This window comes from Vanessa cardui, chromosome 29, assembly GCF_905220365.1.
Source record: "Vanessa cardui chromosome 29, ilVanCard2.1, whole genome shotgun sequence".
Taxonomy (NCBI): domain Eukaryota; kingdom Metazoa; phylum Arthropoda; class Insecta; order Lepidoptera; family Nymphalidae; genus Vanessa; species Vanessa cardui.
In genome coordinates, this window is record NC_061151.1 from 6882421 (window position 1) to 6896793 (window position 14373).

General features: G+C 35.6%; 1 protein-coding gene across 2 annotated transcripts in view; it reads left to right on the forward strand.

Annotated features, from left to right (window-relative positions):
* Positions 1-5122, forward strand: part of LOC124541967 (organic cation transporter protein-like) — a 51499-nt gene extending 46377 nt beyond the window's left edge. The window contains exon 12 of one of the 2 annotated variants that reach the window (XM_047119906.1): positions 4786-5122. In XM_047119906.1, coding sequence (XP_046975862.1) covers positions 4786-4921 — 136 coding nt within the window. In that variant the 3' untranslated portion in view covers positions 4922-5122. Of the gene's footprint in view, positions 1-508; positions 1000-4785 lie in introns of those variants that run through there. The other variant, XM_047119907.1, reaches the window with a different exon arrangement.
* Positions 5123-14373: the final 9251 nt, after the last annotated feature.

Sequence of the window (14373 nt, forward strand, 5' to 3'; positions counted from 1 at the left end):
ACTTCAAAATCTTCAATGCTGGTGTTCTACAAGGCTGCATTGTCAGCCACTCTGTTTCTTCTGCATAACAAAGAGTTGTTGTAAATCAGAAACATTCACTGCTATGCTGACAGACAGTGCCGAAGACACCTTATACACCGACTGTTTCGAATCTCCAGATTTCGAAAATATTCCTTTTACCGCCACAGCTAGTATCAGAATAATTGGCGTTGATATTTCGAGCCTCGTTAAGTTAAACGTAGGCAAAGCTAAATTGGCATTAAAAAACTTGGTATAGCAAGGCAAGAAAATATTTCACGTCGACCCATAACCTAAAACTATACAAGGTGCAAATTAGACCTCACATACCGAATTTCCTGTCACCTCTGGGCTGGTGCTACCAGTACCCACTTCTTCAGAACTGACGACGATTAAAACCCTTCCCACTGCTCGATCCTTTAGCTTTGCGATCATTTAAGACTATGACCATTCGACACGAACTAAGACCCCCCCCCCCCCCCTCCAACAGCAAGAAGCAGGCGCGCAGCGAGCAGGCTCCGGACGAGCAAGCGTTCTCGCGATCGCTGCCGGCGCGCGGCTCGCGGGCGTCCGTGCGCGCGTCGGTGCGGCTGTCCGCGCGCCGCGGCGCCGGCGCCCCCGTCTGAGGCCCCCCCCCCCCCTTATCCTAGTAACTTATTTTTCGTAAACCTTTGCTAATTCGATCTCCTTAAATTCGTTTGAATTGTATTTATTTATTTGGTTAGCTCTAGTTTTGGATGGCGTTTTAAGTCGAGCTTGCTATCGGAACTTGGGAAATTCAATTGATTAAATTCTAGCCATTTTATTGTAAATATGAATGCAGAACCGCCTGTAGTGCACAGCACAGCAGAACACATGTACAGTCGGGGTAGAAAAGGTTCGTCCTTAAGATCTATTTTCGCGTCAGTGTGAGCGATAATCTGCTTTACCGAGATCGAGAATGACATATTGCGTCGCAGTAATTTGACGTTCAGATTCAAAAGGTACCAAGTGCTAAGACTTGATAAAGGAATGAATTTGAAAACTGACGAAGCTTTTCTAACTCTGACTGTACAACTGACATATTAATATATAGATATAATCACGATAATCTTGATCATTGTAATTGAATGTCATATAAGTTTATATCTCTTCCGAATAATTTCGCAAAGACATATAATATTATTGAATGTTTTGAAATATATTTTTGAATGTTATGTAGCTTGGTTGAATGATGAGTGAGTGAATGTGTAATTGAATGATAACTTTTAATATTATTACAAATTAATGCCCCATAAAAACAACTCATTCAAATACAATTAACAATAAAACAATTTCGATTAATTTTTGACAATTGATAGATATCACCAAAGATTCGATAGCGTTTTCAAACAAAATGTCATAACAATCGTGACAAATATGGCGCCTGTTCCGCCATATTACGTCACACTACGCCCGTCATTCTTGCCTCTGCCCGCAGGTCAACTTTGATATTGTTATCTTAATATTAAGAATAATTTTAATTATAGTTAATAAATGTAAATATTAGTTATATAAATTATATATAGAACATCTTGCCCCTTGATACTTTAACATACTATATCCAAGAGGAGTAAAGATACATATACAACTATAAACAACTGACCTAATCTATGGTATTCACTATGGATTAGCAAAAACATCAAGTAAAATTAAAGTGGTTATAAATTAATTGGAATTGTGTTGTATTCAAACCTCTCTTCCAATTGGGTACATTAGGAAAAATCCCGGGGCCCCACGACTGATATACCCCTTCAAATCTGCATAATTTCATAATAATGATTCAGACTTTTTCAATACATTCAGAACCTACAAAGGTAATAAATCAGTAACTTGAAATTACAATTATTTATCTACAAATTGAAGAACAGTAAAAGATTCTTTGTCTATTCTTACCAAATAGTGTTCTGTCAATGTCGTAGGGGCCCCCTTATCCTGATATGCCGAGGGCCTCCAATAGATTTAAAAAGGCCCTGCTTGTATTGTACATAAAGATATATTAATCAAGAATATATTTATCTTTACTCCTTACATTGTAATAGGATATACATATCTACAGATCTAACTATTTTGTTTCTAAGATATAGTAGTGAATATATGTTTGTATGTTGTATAAAACATCTTCAAAATATGAGTCATCTTGTTTGGATCGAAGCTGCTTTCGTATATTATGTGTAATAACTGACACAATTAAATTAATTAATAATATTTGAAAGTAAAAGTCAAGAATTGAAATAGTTTGGATTATAACAATGACAAATATTAGTATAGTACGACATAACTTAGATGTAGCATCGGTGAATTCAATAACACCGATTACTAACGATTCACACAACCAACAGAAACAGCTCCCTATCGCGCCACTCGACGCTATTCGTCGCTGTAGACTCTCGAGTCAGCTCGACCCGAGACAGCGAGCGTGTAAAGCGACGCGTCGAATTGAATATATTAGGTCGTATGATATTACAAGTTATTGCGTTTGTGTAAAGATCATATTCACATAAGAAATAAATATTGATAATTTGGGATAGCGTACTTAATTCGGATGTGATCGGTTTTACGAATTTTGCCGATGCGACATCTAAGAGAGAGGCTCTTTCCTCTCGTGTCGTGAAAGAGCTTCGATCCAGAAAACATACATATATTATATGTAAATAATTATATTCATCCGCCTACAGAACAATCAAAATGTATATTATGTAATGATACTTATGTATAAGTTAAGTTGTTATATAAAGTACAAAACCATACATAAAAATGAGTACAATACAACCATCTCACTCACACACTAGACTCTTCATCACAATGGTAGAGAAAAATGACTTGTTTCTACCCCTCTCTCTCACACACAAATTCAATCTTTATTAATATTATAAATGCAAAAATCTCTCACGCTTTGAAGTCTAAAACAATGAATCAATATTGATGAAACTTGTATTAATACAAGTTTGAAAAAGGACGAACATCGTACATCCGTCTCACTCTTACACCCGAGAATCCATTTCAGTGGGAAGAGTACAGACATATTACTTACATTAACATATCATGCGACATATTACAAAAAGTCCTATCGTTGAATCGAAACAAATGACAATATGTCCTTTTGGAATTCAAACTTTATATGGATTTGATAATTGTATAATTATAATTATAGCATTACAGTACATACTGATGGTTACTGCGCCCCCCACTTTAACATAGTCTACTGGGATACTGACATATGTTATATATTAGCGTAGTTTTATCATGATGTAAAACTTTATCTATAGCACACAAATTATCAACCGATATTTTCCAACCCACAGCAAATTTCATCAAAATCGGTTGAGCAATCTAAGCGTGAAGACAAACAGACTTATTACTTTCGCATTTATAATATTAGTATAAACAAAATTCAAACGATCTTTTATAAGACATTACTGGAATGAGTTTTGTCACTTGCATAGTCCTATTACTCGACAAACATGCAATAATCCCCTTTCCCCACTCAACACAAACTTGAACACCATTAACACACCATATATATCAAAAACGCATCTATATACCTTGCTCTTTCTCTCCAATAGCAATTTGAAACACGAAAGACAAGGACAGAACACATATACACAATTTAAGTAGTTTAATATCTTAGAAATAAACAGTATTACTTGTAAAAATTGTTCAGCGTGTGTTTAATTAAACTGTCTTTCTCTTTCCAACTTAATTGAATTGACAATTGAAAGAAAGAGACAGTGATATTTAAGCCCTAGACAATATTTATAGGTCACGTGTAATTACACGATTAATCGACGTGTTTATAATTTAAGTAATTGATCTTGGAGATGCCATTTTATACTATTGGTGCGAAATTACAAGCAGACGAATGATTCTGTGATAATAAATAAATTATATTAAATTTCATACGTAAAGACTTCTTTTATTTATTTACATTTTATGATATAGATGGAGAATGATTATATTACTTGGTGGTAGGGCTTTGTGCAAGACCGTCTGGGTAGGTACCACCCACTCATCAGTTATTCTATCGCCAAATAACCAAATAACAGTACTCAGTATTGTTGTGTTCCGGTTTGAAGGGTGAGTGAGCCAGTGTAACTATAGGCACAAGGGACATAACATCTTCATCTTCACGAGGTTGGTGACAAAAAAAAAAACGAAGACATTGACCACCTTATGATCACTGGCCATAGACAAACGCGTTGTGGGAAATATTGACCATTGCTCACCTCGTCACCCCTTCCCACCTTGAGAACTATAATGTGTCTGACTCCCTACCACACACGTGTTTCCCTGCTCTGATAACCTGGGTGCCTTCAAATGAGTGAAGAGGCATCTTGTTACAATCCTAATGACTGTACTGGTCGTCTTCGTGTTTGGACATCACTTCCACTTACCATCAGGTGGAGTGGGGTCATAAGCCATCCCGAAACGTATAAAAAATGTGTCCACGCGTGCGATTTTGGACTGTATAATGTTAAATGAAAAGGAGGATTCAAAATCCGTTCTCTTGGCCTCGAAGATACTTACTTCTTGGGAGCGCTCCCTTGATCCTCACACACTTGATGAACACAAGGCAAGGGGTAGATGATGTAATTGGAGGGCAGGAGAGGGAAAATTAGATTTCACCCACACTCGAACTAACGACGATTAAAACCTTTCCAATCTGCTCGATCCTTTAGCTTTGCGATCATTTAAGGCCATGACCATTCGATATGAACTAAGACCTGACCCCCCCCCCCCCCTTAACAGCAAGAAGCAGGCGCGCAGCGAGCAGGCTCCGGACGAGCAAGCGTTCTCGCGGGCGCTGCCGGCGCGCGGCTCGCGGGCGTCGGTGCGCGCGTCGGTGCGGCTGTCCGCGCGCCGCGGCGCCGGCGCCCCCGTCTGAGCGCCCCCCCCCCTTATCCTAGTAACTTATTTTTCGTAAACCTTTGCTAATTCGATCTCCTTAAATTCGTTTAAATTGTATTTATTTATTTGGTTAGCTCTAGTTTTGGATGGCGTTTTAAGTCGAGCTTGCTATCGGAACTTGGGAGGTTCAATTGATTTAATTCTACTCGTTTTGTTGTAAATATGAATGTAGAACCGCCTGTAGTGCACAGCACAGCAGAGGTATAAGCAAAGTTCAACTACACATGTATAGCAGTCGGGTAGAAAAGGTTCGTCACCTTAAGATCTATTTCCGTGTGCTCGGTACGAGCGATAATCTGCTTTACCGATCGAGAATGACATATTGCGTCGCAGTGATTTGACGTTCAGATTCAAAAGGTACCAAGTGTTAAGACTTGATAAAGGAATGAATTTGAAAACTGACGAAGGTTTTCTAACTCTGACTGTACAACTGACATATTAATATAGTTATAATGACGATAATCTTGATCTTTGTATTTGAATGTCATATAAGTTTATATGTCTTCCGAATAATATCTTAAAAATATATAATATTCTTGAATGTTTTGAAATATCGTTTTGAATGTTATGTTGCTTGGTTGAATGATGAGTGAGTGAATGTATAATTGAATGATGACTTTTAATATTATTATACAACTAGTTCAAAGTGAAATTAATGTTATTTTGATTGCAATTCGGAATTCAAATACAATAAACAATATAACAATTTCGATTAAATTTCGACAATTGATAGATATCACCAAAGATTCGATAGCGTTTTCAAACAAAATGTCATGACAATCGTGACAAATATGGCGCCTGTTCGCCCATATTACGTCACACTACGCCCGTCATTCTTGCCTCTGCCCGCAGGTCAACTTTGATATTGTTGTCTTAATATTAAGAATAATTTTAATTATAGTTAACAAGTGTAAATATTAGTTATATAAATTATATATAGAACATCTTGCCCCTTGATACTTTTAACATACTATATCCAAGAGGAGTAAAGATATATATACAACTATAAACAACTGACGCGATTTCATTGGTCATCAGAGCCTAATCTATGTTATTCCACTATGGATTTGCAAATTCATCAAGTAAAATTAAAGTGGTTATAAGTAGTTAATTGGGATTGTGTTGTATTCAAACCTCTCTTCCAATTGGGTACATTAGGAAAAATCCCGGGGCCCCACGACTGATAGGGGCCCGATCAAATATACATAATTTCAAAATAATAATTCCGGCTTTTTCAATACATTCAGAACCTACAAAGGTAATAAATTAGTAACTTGGAATTACAAAGCATTATTTATCTGCAAATTAACGAACAATGAAAGAATCTTTGTCTATTCTAACACAATCGTGTTCTGTCAAAGTCGTAGGGGCCCCCTTATCCTGATATGGCGAGAGCCTCCAATAGATTTAAAAAGGCCCTGCTTGTATTGTACATAAATATATATTAATCAAGAATATATTTATCTTTACTCCTTACATTGTAATAGGATATACATATCTACAGATCTAACTATATTGTTTCTATGATATAGTATTGAATATATATTTGTATATTGTATAAAACATCTTCAAAATATTAGTCATCTTGTTTGGATCGAAGCTGCTTTTGTATATTATGTGTAATAACATACACAATTTAATTAATTAATAATATTTGAAAGTAAAAGTCAAGAATTGAAATAGTTTGGATTATAACAATGACAAATATTAGTATAGTACGACACAACTTAGATGTAGCATCGGTGAATTCATTATTCAATAACACCGATTACTGACGATTCACAACCAATAGAAACAGCTCCCTATCGCGCCACTCGACGCTATTCGTCGCTATAGACTCTCGCGTCAGCTCGACCCGAGACAGCGAGCGTGTAAAGCGACGCGTCGAATTGAATATATTAGGTCGTATGATATTACAAGTTATTGCGTTTGTGTGAAGATCATATTCACATAAGAAATAAATATTGTTAATTTGGGATAGCGTACCTAATTCGGATGTGATCGGTTTTACGAATTTTGCCGATGCGACATCTAAGAGAGAGGCTCTTTCCTCTAGTGTCGTGAAAGAGCTTCGATCCAGAAAACATACATATATTATATGTAAATATTTGTATTCATCCGCCTACAGAACAATCAAAATGTATATTATGTAATGATACTTATGTATAAGTTAAGTTGTTATATAAAGTACAAAACGATACATAAAAATGAGTACAATATAACCATCTCACTCACACACTAGAGTCTACTTCATCACAATGTTAGAAAAAAATGATTTGATTCTACCCCTCTCTTTCACACACTAATTCAATCTATATTAATATTATAAATGCATAAATCTCTCGCGCTTCGAAGTCTAAAACAATGAATCAATTTTGATGAAACTTGTATTAATACACGTTTGAAAAAGGACGAACGTCGTACATCCGTCTCACTCTTACACCCGAGAATCCATTTCAATGGGAAGAGTACAGACATATTACTTACATTAACATATCATGCGACATATTACAAAAAGTCCTATCGTTGAATCGAAACAAATGACGATATGTCCTTTTGGAATTCAAACTTTATATTGATTTGATAATTGTATAATTATTATTATAGTATTATAGTACATACTGATTGTTACTGCGCCCCCCACTTTAACATAGTCTACTGGGATACTAACATATGTTATATATTAGCGAAATTGTTTTATCATGATTTAAAACTATTTCACACAAATTATCAACCGATATTTCCTTCACAGCAAATTTCATCAAAATCGGTTCAGCAATCTAAGCGTGAACATAAACAGACTTATTACTTTCGCATTTATAATATTAGCATAAACAAAAATCAAATGGTCTTTTATAAGACATTATTGGAATGAGTTTTGTCACTTGCATAGTTCTATTACTCGACAAACATTTAACGATAATCCCCTTTCCCCACTCAACATACATTTGAACACCATTAACACACAACATATATCAAATACGTATCTATATACCTTGCTCTTTCTCTCCAATAGCAATTTGAAACACGAAAAACAAGGACAAAACACATATACACAATTAAGTAGTTTAATATCTTAGAAATAAACAGTATTACTTGTAAAAATTGTTCAGCGTGTGTTTAATTAAACTGTCTTTCTCTTTCCAACTTAATTGAATAAACATTTGAAAGAAAGAGACAGTGATATTTAAGCCCTTGACAATATTTATAGGTCACGTGTAATTACACGATTAATCGACGTGTTTATAATTTAAGTAATTGATCTTGGAGATGCCATTTTATACTATTGGTGCGAAATTACAAGCAGACGAATGATTCTGTGATAATAAATAAATTATATTAAATTTCATACGTAAAGACTTCTTTTATTTATTTACATTTTATGAGAATGATTATATTACTTGGTGGTACAGAATTTCGATGAAATTAGACACGTGCAGGTTCCTCACGATGTTTTCCTTCACCGCCGAGCACGAGATGAATTTTAAACACAAATTAAACACATATATATAGTGGGCCTTGCCTGGGTTTGAACCCGAAATCATCGGTTAAGATGCACGCGTTCTAACCACTGGGCCATCTCAGCTCGTACTATACACAATGTTGTTTACGTTTCATTAAATGTACTATTTCTAAATACACTACATTAAGTATTGTCACACTGGACAAAAATTAATTTCATTTAAGACAAAAATTATAAATTATGATATTATTGGTGTAAAGACGTTTAAAACAAAAGTGGTTTACAAGGTTTTTTCATGCCGGAACTGTTCTCCCGAATATTTAGACATTTTAACTTTGCCGTTTCGTAAATTCAAATCGTTTGTAAAAAATACATTGGTAGAAAAAGCATATTATTCGATACAATATTTATAGATGATTGTATTTTTTAAATGTTAAAAAAGAGAAACTACTGAGTTTCTTGCCGGTTCTTCTCGGTAGAATCTACTTTCCTAACCGATGGTAGCTTCACTTAATTGTAAAATGACGATTCAAAAGTGCTTGTAAAAGCCTACTTGAATAAAGTTTATTTTGATTTGCTTTGATTTTAAAGTTGTTTCAGTGTGGTAGTAGAATACCTGATGACGTAGCCTAGAATAGAATAGAATAGAATAATTCTTTATTTACAACAACACACTATACATAATTTCTATACTTAGACAATACAGCTGAATACATATTAATTAGGAAAAAAAAAACAAAAGATAATTAATTGTTTACACAGCGGTGTGTTGTTATAAAAGGAAGTGTGCTGACAATCTGGAATAGTAATACCCCAGGTGTCAGCGCTGATTTTCAGCGATCACCTTTCGACAGTTACGTCCGAGATCGTCAACGACATTTTGAATAAATAATATTAATAATACTATATAAAGACGATAAATATACATATAGCTTTACTTATACAAAATATTATTACAATAAATATTATATTTGTTGTATAATTTTAATATAATAACAATAAAAAAAAAGTATATAACATCAAGGTGTGTATGATTAATGTTACTGAACGCCACGTCACCCGAGGACTCACAAATTTCGTTATATTTAGTCTGTGCCTAGAGGAGAACGTCCATGAAAACGATTTGCTCGAATACAGTAAGATCTACAACTTAAGTTCCTTTCCTTATTCCGTATTCTTTATATTATCCTTTAATATGAGTATTCTAATGCTATAGTTGTTATCTCCTCTCCATATCTGAATTTACCTGATTAATTTCTAAGCTGCTATCGCCCGAGGTTGTCTGAAAGGGATGGCTATAGGTGACAAGACCGCCTCTGCACTTCATCATCCATCCTCCTGCCCCTATCCCAATTTGTTGCATGTGTTCTCCTTCCATACTTCTATGTCAGACGTCATCTCACAAGTAATATTATTTCTAACCATATCATCTTTCACACAATCAATCCATCGTTTCCTTGGTCGTCCTCTACCTCTATATCCGTCCACATCCATGCTCAAGGCCTTCCTCACAATGTGTTCCTGCTTCCTCTATTACATGCCCATACCATGATAGCCGCCTTCCACATAACTTCTCGGCTATCGGTGTCACTTTCAAACTTCCTCTTATGTACTCATTCCTAACTCTATCCATTCGCGTAACACAACACATTCCTCTCAGCATTCTCATCTCCGCAACATGCAACTGTCTTTCAGTCATTCCTTTTGTATCGTAACACTCTGATCTGATAAAACAGGGATTATAGATCTTCCCCTTAAGTTTAAGGGGAATACGGGGATCACAAAGCCTTTGCACATCATATGTTCAATATTATTATGTACCGGTAGTCCTCCAGGTACGAGTGTTGAAAGAGCAACAGACAAACAGACAGAGGTACTTTCATTTAAAATTTCAATAAAGATTTGGTGTCATGTTCAGTAATGTTTTCCAATAAAGTATTTGAAGTAAAATCATACTCAACGTCAACAATTTTGACATAGAAACGTTACACTTGCTTATTGATTGAGAAATTCTGCCAGCATTCCGGAAATGAACGCTTCGACCTGAGAAGAAACGGCGTGGGAAACTCAGTAGGATTTTATTTTTACGTACAGCGCCTGAATGCTTTTGGAGCTATTTGTTACTTTCGTCGTAAGCGCCCAGAACCTCAAGGCACTTACGATTTTCGTGAACGTAACAATTAATTTAAATGTATTATATTAAAATAAACTTCACAATGAAGCACTTTTGAATCGTCAATATTTAAACAATCACCGTTTCAGAAAGCAACCTCCAGCAACACGAAACAGCAAGGAACTCGCATAATTGCTCTTTTCAAATAAACAGATTTACAATGCTGTTATTTACAATGCATGTTCAACCAGTCATGTGATGAAAGCGAGCCTAAAACCAAGCCTTTTTTTCACCAGTGTATGCGTCAGTTTTCATGGGTACGCCACTTCAAGATCCCGGTTTCGATTCCCGATGTAGTTCATTAGTTTTCTATGTTGTCTTGAATCTGAGTGTTTGTGGTACCGTCGTTACTTCTGATTTTCCATAACACAAGTGCTTCGGCTACTTACATTGGGATCACAGTAATAATATGTGATGTTATCCAATAAAAATAATAAAAAAATAAATGAAATTAATGCAGTCTTATTAAACTTTCTAAATTAGTTCAATTTTTACATATAAAAACGAAATACCACCCACTGATTAATCACAAAATCTCAGTAATTATAACACCTAACCTAACCTTAAATTTGGCAGATAGGTTCCTTATAGGGTGTAGATCAAAGCCAAAATCAAAAACCTTTGTTCAAAATAGAAGTCATTACATTTTCTTATCGATAGTCAAAAATTTACCACCGTTTCGGAGTTTAACACCTCAGACCTGAGAAGAATCGAAAGTCAGCGGGATCTATTTTGTTTTAATATCATGTTACATATACAATAACATACCAAAACAAAGATATCCGCTGAGAACGGAATTTTCGAATCTAAATCCCTAAGGGGTAAGACAGGGTTTGAAAGTTTATGTCATAAATACACACTTCCAAATATGCATTATCCTATATAGACTATAGATATGACCTGAGACCTATATATGGGCGCTATATATTGTATATCAATATGTTGTTCATGAAAAGGAACCAAAAATGTGCTAATATTATGGTAACACAGTGTATACTAATTTCAAAACAGACATACAATCATTCATTTATATACTTATACATATATAATCTTGCGACCTAATGCATACATTGTAGCGTATGTTTCTGAACTATTTATAACTTCAAGAAAGGACTACTGTTTTTGACCAAACCTGTCCCCTAAACGCGCGAAACCGCGTTCGACAACTAGTTTTAATATATCCATCTAACAATCTATATTAATATTATAAATGTGAAAGTAACTCTGTCTGTCTGTAGCTCTTTCACGACCAAACCGCTGAATCGAATTTGATGAAATTCGGTGTGAAGCAAACTTGAACTTCAATGAAGGACATTGGCTACTTTTTATGCCAGACACACGACAACCAACAACCTAATACACGAGCGCAGTGCCGTAAATAGCCCTTTCTGCGCCCTGTGCGAGCTTCTATAACTGCGCCCTATTTAAGCAGACCCTTTGCTATTTTACTGTCTCACTCACTAAAACTTAAACGCAGGTTCACTACTGCAAATGCGTTGCCCGTTAACGATAAACACTAAACACAAATACGCTCGTGCGCTGCCAAATAACAGTACTCAGTACAGTTGTGTTCCGGTTTGAAGGGTGAATAAGCCAGTGTAACTAAAGGAACAAGGGACATAGCATCTTAGTTCCCAAGGTTGGTGGCACATTGACGATGTAAGGAATAGTTAATATTTCTTACAGCGTCATTGTCTATGGGTGATGGTGACCACTTACGATCAGGTGGCTCATATGCTCGTCCGTCAATCTATAACATAAAAAAAAATGAGCCCGATGTATGTATGCTTTTAATGATACTAGCATGTAAGTACGTTTGTATTGGAATCGAGTACTAGGGGCTCAGCGGAATCTTAATAAGCGCAAAACGAAATAGCCCAGTCTGTCTATTCTTGCGCCCCCGAGAGTCTACGCCCTGTGTAGGGCACCGGTGGCACCGCCCTATTTACGCCACTGCACGGGCGAAGCCGCGAGCTACTAGTATGTTACATAACAGCAGCCTGTAAATTCCCACTGCTGGGCTAAAGGCCTCCTCTCCCTTGGAGAAGGTTTGGAAAATATTCCACCACGCTGTTCCAATGCGGGTTGGTGGAATACACATGTGGCAGAATTTCTATGAAATTTGTCACATGCAGGTTTCCTCACGATGTTTTCCTTCACCGCTGAGCACGAGATGAATTATAAAGACAAATTAAGCACATGAATCAGCGGTGCTTGCCTGGGTTTGAACCCGCAATCATCGGTTAAGATGCACGCGTTCTAACCACTGGGCCATCTCGACTCTAGTATGTTACATGATAGCTGTTAACATGATTACATAATATTTTTTCATTCATTATCAATTTACGTCAACCGGTGATAACCGGTGCACACCGGAATGTAAAATATTTGTTTTATTTACGAATAATTAAGTTTTAATAATTAAATAAACAATCATTGACGTTTAATTTTAAGAATAGTTAATTACGAGATTAAGATAATTTTGGAATATTTATTAAGATGGCAATTTTATGAAAGTTATTTAATTTACGATAGTAAAATACTTCCTGTATATTTAAAGTTACATAATAGTAACCACACTCAAAATGAAAATCAAAATATACTACAGTAAAGGAAGCCTTTATAAGGCTTTTGAATCGTCATTTAACAACTATTTTAAATGAACCTTTCACTGTTTTGAATCTAGTTTCTACCGAAGAGTCTAACCTAGCCTAACCTAACCGGCAAAGAGTCTGTTACTCTTTTTCAACATTAAAAAATACAGTCATGATTGTTAAATACATGTAATATAGCTTGCCTGGAAGTCAGCAAGTATTACTTCGACGATTTTTTATCGTCTGTATAACTCTCAAACCAAAGGTCGTGGGTTCAAATCTAGACAATGCATATCATATTTTACTTTGTGTATTATTAAAGTAGTAGAATGAACAAATGGGTTAATTGATGGTAAGTGGTCACACCCACCCACAGACATTGGTTCTGTAAGAAATATTAAGCATTGTTTAGTTAACCCATGCTGGTGCATGGATGCTGACGTGGTCCCCAGGAGCTAAGATGCTGTACCCCTTATACTTGTAGATTAATCATCCTCTAATCCTCTAATATTAAGTATAGCGTTTTATCACAACAACGACAACAGCCTGTTAATTTCCCACTGCTGGGTTAAGGCCGCCTCTCCCTTTGAGGCTGGAACATTTCATTTTTTGAAATTAGACACATGCAGGTTTCCTCACGATGGTTTCCTCCACCGAACACGATATGAATTATAAACACAAATTAAGCACTTGTATATTCAGTGGTGCCTGGGTTTGAACACGCGATCATCTTTAAGATACACGCGTTCTAAAACTCGGCCATCGCGGTGTCATTAATTTAAAAACATCTCATAATGTTTGTGCTCAAATTGATCACGCCATTTACGACTCTATTGCAACGTAATACAGTGCAACGTAGTATATTTTTTGTTGCTATGTGACTTCACGCTGAGATCAAGGAAAAATATCTAATTATATACTAGCCGTCTTACCTGACTTCGTATGAGTATAAAAATAGATTTTTAACTCAAAATATTTCTAACTGATTTAAAAAAAAAGAAAGAGTATCCTCAGAACTGTCACTTTGGTAACAGCTTGGTATATTTGAAAAATAGTTTAATTTTTTTGGGATGATTTAAATTTGAAGGCAAAATTTCACTCCTGATGAAGAATATAATGTACAAAATTTAATCACTACATAGTATAAAACAAAGTCGCTTTCTCTGATCCTATGTCTCCTTGTTTATTTATTTATTTAT